General features: G+C 49.7%; 1 protein-coding gene across 1 annotated transcript in view; it reads left to right on the top strand.

The window, feature by feature from the left end:
• The window catches only part of LOC308373063 (signal-induced proliferation-associated 1-like protein 2), a gene marked incomplete at both ends in the record, with an annotated part of 64,846 nt that overhangs the window by 37,576 nt on the left and 22,270 nt on the right, over positions 1-5,000 (top strand). The window contains 4 exons of the mRNA XM_080848467.1: positions 565-717; positions 2,607-2,716; positions 2,950-3,032; positions 4,384-4,811. Coding sequence (XP_080704593.1) covers positions 565-717; positions 2,607-2,716; positions 2,950-3,032; positions 4,384-4,811 — 774 coding nt within the window. The remainder of the gene's footprint in view (positions 1-564; positions 718-2,606; positions 2,717-2,949; positions 3,033-4,383; positions 4,812-5,000) is intronic.

Genomic DNA, 5,000 nt, shown 5'->3' with positions numbered 1-5,000 from the left:
GGCCTTTTCCAGTCTTCCAATGTCTCAGAGACCAGGGCAGACTCCCGCTGTGTTGCTGGCAGTTGCTGTTGATGTGCAGCATGCACGACGGGCCGGGTGGAGGTGATATCCAGCTCGAAGGCGGGCAGAGGCCGGCAATGTGCGGTGGAGGGCACATGACTGCACTCCTCTTCCCGATGTTGAGAGCGATGTTGAGAGCGATGAGGCAGCAGGCATACTGTATATATATATATACATATATACATATATACAGTATGTCTCTCTTTCTTGTCTGTCTTTCACTCTTTTGTTTCATCTCTCTCTCCATGTGCCACTATATTTCTTTGTATTTTTGTCGCTGTCTCTCATTGCCTTTCTCTCTTTCTTTCTTTCTCTCTACCTTTCTTTAGTTTTTTTCTGTCTGTGGTCAGTTGATAATAATTGTAGTCTTTTGTTGACCTGGTGATATGTGTTTATATACTTGGTGCTCCCTCACTATGGTGTGTGTATAGATGGAGAAGGGCAGAGGGTGATAAAGTAGCTTTCTTAATCCATTTCTCTCTCTGTCTCTCTCTCTGACTGTAGGGCCATGCAGGATGTGGAGAACCCCCAGATGGCCTCCTGTGGTAAGGGTGACCCCAGAGAGCACTACCGCAGTTCCCCCAGCAACCAGTCCTCCTCCAGTGATCCTGGACCCAGCGGCAGCAGCACCTGGGCCCAGCAGCCTGGATATGACGGGTACGATGAGCAGTCTGACACTCCACCTGACACACACACACAGAAACACAAACACACACACGGACACACATAGAGATGCACTGACACACATGCACAAGCATATCAGCACACACTATTCACATCACACACAAACACACACGGACAAGCATTTCAGTGCACACAGGCACACAATTCACATCACAGACACACATACGGGGACAAGACTTCATCTTCCAAGCTGGGCATCACAAACAACAGAAGTTCTGCTTCCTAGCAAAGTGAGAAGCTATAATGTAATTGCCAGATGAGTCCTAGAGGTAGCTGTCTTTAATCAACGTGTCGGTCCTGATCGTATCTAGCGCAGGAGGAAAAAGACATGGCTCTTTAATTGAGTGTCTGTCTGCTCAGTCAGTACCCTGCTGCAGAGCTCCTGGCACCTCCTGGCCCTGCTGGATGTTTGCTTTCACAGCTGTGCAAACACAAGGAGACTCCCGAGATGGAGGGACGGGCAGGTCAGACGATCAAACCCACACGACCGGCCTCGCTCTCCCAGCCTCATTAACACACTGCAAACACTGTGACAGAGAGGCACCGTCTAGCTCGGCCTCGGCGGTCAAACCCCATCCCTCTCCTGCCGAGGTCAGAGGGTGTCGCCGGGGGAGACAGAGGGGGCTGCTCTTCAGAGGGAGCGCATCTGATGTGGATCACGAGGCGTGACGCTCCGGCCTCTCGGCTTAGTGTTCCCAGTGCAAATCTCAGGAGGGTGCTGGCTGGTGTAACTTGAGGAGAAGATCAAACCTCATCAGGGTTCACGCCACCAAATCAGCCGCTCAATGCGCATCTTTAATCTGCCGTGGCGTTGGATTATTGGCGAATACTCAGCCTACGGCGTGAGGTCTTCATGAGAACCTTTCATCCATCTCTCTCCCTGAGAGGCAAAAATACTTACAGTTGAGTTAGGGGCCTGCTTCCTTTCTGGTCCTCTCCTACAGATCCTCCTCATTGCTTTCAGCGCCCGGATCCTTCTGTGCTTTTTTTCCTGGATCATCGCACAGAGTAGTGCCCTGATAGCAGTGTGTTTATTTCCTTGACCATAGCACAGTTTGAGTAGTGCGCTGATAGAAGTGTGTTTATTTCCTTGACCATAGCACAGTTTGAGTAGTGCGCTGATAGCAGTGTGTTTATTTCCTTGACCATAGCACAGTTTGAGTAGTGCGCTGATAGCAGTGTGTTTATTTCCTTGACCATAGCACAGTTTGAGTAGTGCGCTGATAGCAGTGTGTTTATTTCCTTGACCATAGCACAGTTTGAGTAGTGCGCTGATAGAAGTGTGTTTGCTTTCATGTCAGAGGAAGATTATGTCTATGCATATGTGCTTTTACATAAGGTCACGGTAGATGACCCCATTTGTGGATGTTAATGGATGGGCTTAATCCCATTTCTGAGTGAGGAATAAATACCATCCCCTCGGACGTGACGTTCCCTACTTTGCCATCCCTGACCATGAACCTCTGGGATCACAAACAAACCAGATGTAGGTCATCCTTTCCGAGACTCTCGTGACACTTAAAGAATACACAACATTGCCACAAAGTAAATGATACAGTTAAAGCCTCAGTATACCGTATAATACGTTTAGGCTCATGTTATCTCAAATCTGTCAGATAAGCATTGCATATGATGCAACTGGATTTTTTTTAGTAGACAAATAGAAATACCTAAGCACTCTTTTGTCTCAATGACATGAAAGCTGCTATTGCCCTTCCTATGTATGATGTATCCTCCTTGATCACTACCTTGTGTGACCGGTCAGAGAACAGTTACCCAGGAGACGGAGAACAGTAACAGAGAATGATGGCTCTTTTGTCCCAGCATGCTCTGATTGCGTGTCTGTACTGTGACCTTCACAGATGCCAGTCGCCAGGGCTTCACGAGCGGGCGGGCGAGGGGCAAGGCATGATGGGAGAAGGAGAGGGCTCAAGGGAGAGGGAACACACACTGGAGCGGACCAGGTCTGCAGGTAAGTCCAGCATCTACACCTAAACCCGAACTTCTACAGCATCAGTCTTTGGCCTCACACTCCTTACAGAGCAGTGTAAAGTTGAGTGAAAGTCTCCTACGCAGTATGAACACAATTGTTTGATAATAATTGTTTGTTAATTCATTTCTACATAGTGTTAATATTCACACATATTTACACATGGCCATCAATCAAAGCACTGTGATGAACGTCTCCATGTTTGTCTTTTTCAGAGACTAAATGGCATATCCCTTCCACCAAGATCCTCAATTCCCTCAAGGAGAGGGGCAAGGACTCCCCCAATAAACTGAGTCGTGTAAGTCTTCTCTGTGTGTCTGTCTGTCTGTGGTTCTGTGTGTGTGTGTGTGTCTCTGTCTGTCTGTCTATCTGTCTGTCTGTCTGTCTGTCTGTCTAATAGGAATGAGTGCTATTAATACACATATCTTTGAGGATTCAATTTAAATCACACCCTTGAGTCTTGAGACTGATCCTGTATGCACCGGTAGTGACAGAGAATGATTTTCCTCTGCTGCCATCTTGGCTCTGAACACTGCGTTCTATGCCCTAGTTGCCCTCTACTCAATTCAGATTGGTGCGTCTAGAAATGTACCGGTGCAGGCTCATTAGTGTCCATTCTTAATGTAAAGGGAGTGAGGGGGCTATGGAGAATTAGTATTGTGTTCCTAGAGCTTGCTTCATGATTCAGGCGCCCCTTGGCACAGGAGGTAATGGGTGTTGTTGGATGAGGAGGGGTAGATGGAGAGAGAGGAAGGAGGAGGTGGGAGGTGGAGGGGAGGGTGGAGGAGAGGGTGGAGGAGTCGGAGCTAAATTTAGCCGTTTCTTAATTACCTCTCCTGGCTGGAGGAATCGCTTTGGGCTGGCAATCAGGTTTCCAATATAACAACCACCCACAACCACCCACACCCACCCACACACACATACACACACACACACACACACACACACACACACACCTAAACACACACACACACACACACCTACACACACACACACACACACACACACACACTCACACACACACACACACTTCACCCTGCCAAAGAGAAAGGTTATTCTTTTTGCCAAATTGTTGCTCCCCTATTCTGTGAGCGTTCTCATATTTCTGTAGTATTCGGGGGGGAGGGCACATGAGGGGGGCTCCTCTGTCTTATTGCTTTAAGCTCTCATCTGGGGAGATAATTGATGACGCCTGTCTCTTGCTCTTTAATTGCTCGAATGGCTCTGAAATTCATATTCGAGGCTAGGCTTTGTTGTCCTTAAGTAATTACTCCCCGGGACGTGGGTCTACCATAATAGAACAGGGCTAATCCTCCAGTTCTGGGTGCTTTATGAACTCTCTATATTGCTCTAAATGATTTATCGGTTTGGATGGCCTTTTTGAGAGGTTTGACTTGTGGGTGATAAAAAAAAAGCACCATTTCATTGTCATGCTTTTTAATGAATTATGTGTGTTGTTTTGTGTGTGTGTGTGTGCGTGTGCGTGTGTGCGCGCGCGCGTGTGTGTGTGTGTGTGTGTGTGTGTGTGTGTGTGTGTGTGTTTTGTGTGTGTGTGTGTGTGTGTGTGTGTGTGTGTGTGTGTGTGTTTTGTGTGTGTGTGTTTTGTGTGTGTGTGTGTGTGTGTGTGTGTGTGTGTGGATGCATCACAGACCGGTGACAAGAACTCCAGCCACTCCAGCAGCAACACGCTCTCCAGTAACGCCTCGTCCAGCACCAGCGACGACAAGCACTTTGGCTCGGGCGACCTCATGGACCCTGAGATCCTGGGCCTCACCTACATCAAGGGTGCCTCCACTGACAGCGGCATCGACACAGCGCCCTGCATGCCCGCGCCCTCAGCCGCTGGTGGGCCGGGGGTGGCAGGGGCAGTAGCAGGCGCCTGTGCCAGGGTCACGCTGCAAGGCAGGGGGCTGGAGCCAGGCCACCCTGCCTGGGGCGGAGGGGAGGAAGGGGCGGCGTTGACGGACGAGGAGCACGGGAAGCTGTATCCCCCCCAGGGCTATGCGGCGGCCATCGCAGGCGGTCACGTGACGGACGGGAGCATGGGGGACCTGAGCGAGCTGTCGTCTCACTCCAGGTGAGAGGAGATGCCTGCAGGCCAAAAAGAGGAAATGAGGCGGGAGGTTATGGGGGGGGGGGGGGGGGGGGTTGTTGATGAGATGGAGTGAAATGGAATGCTGGGACTGTGGGTCGATACTGTTTGTCTGTGTTGGATGGGTCTGTTTCGATAGTGCCAGTGCCATTGATCGTAGCTGTAGGGGAGATT

This window comes from Sprattus sprattus, assembly GCF_963457725.1.
Source record: "Sprattus sprattus genome assembly, chromosome: 12".
NCBI classification, from domain to species: Eukaryota; Metazoa; Chordata; class Actinopteri; order Clupeiformes; family Clupeidae; genus Sprattus; species Sprattus sprattus.
Note: the sequence above shows the minus strand (reverse complement) of the source record. Positions and strands in the feature narration are given on the sequence as shown.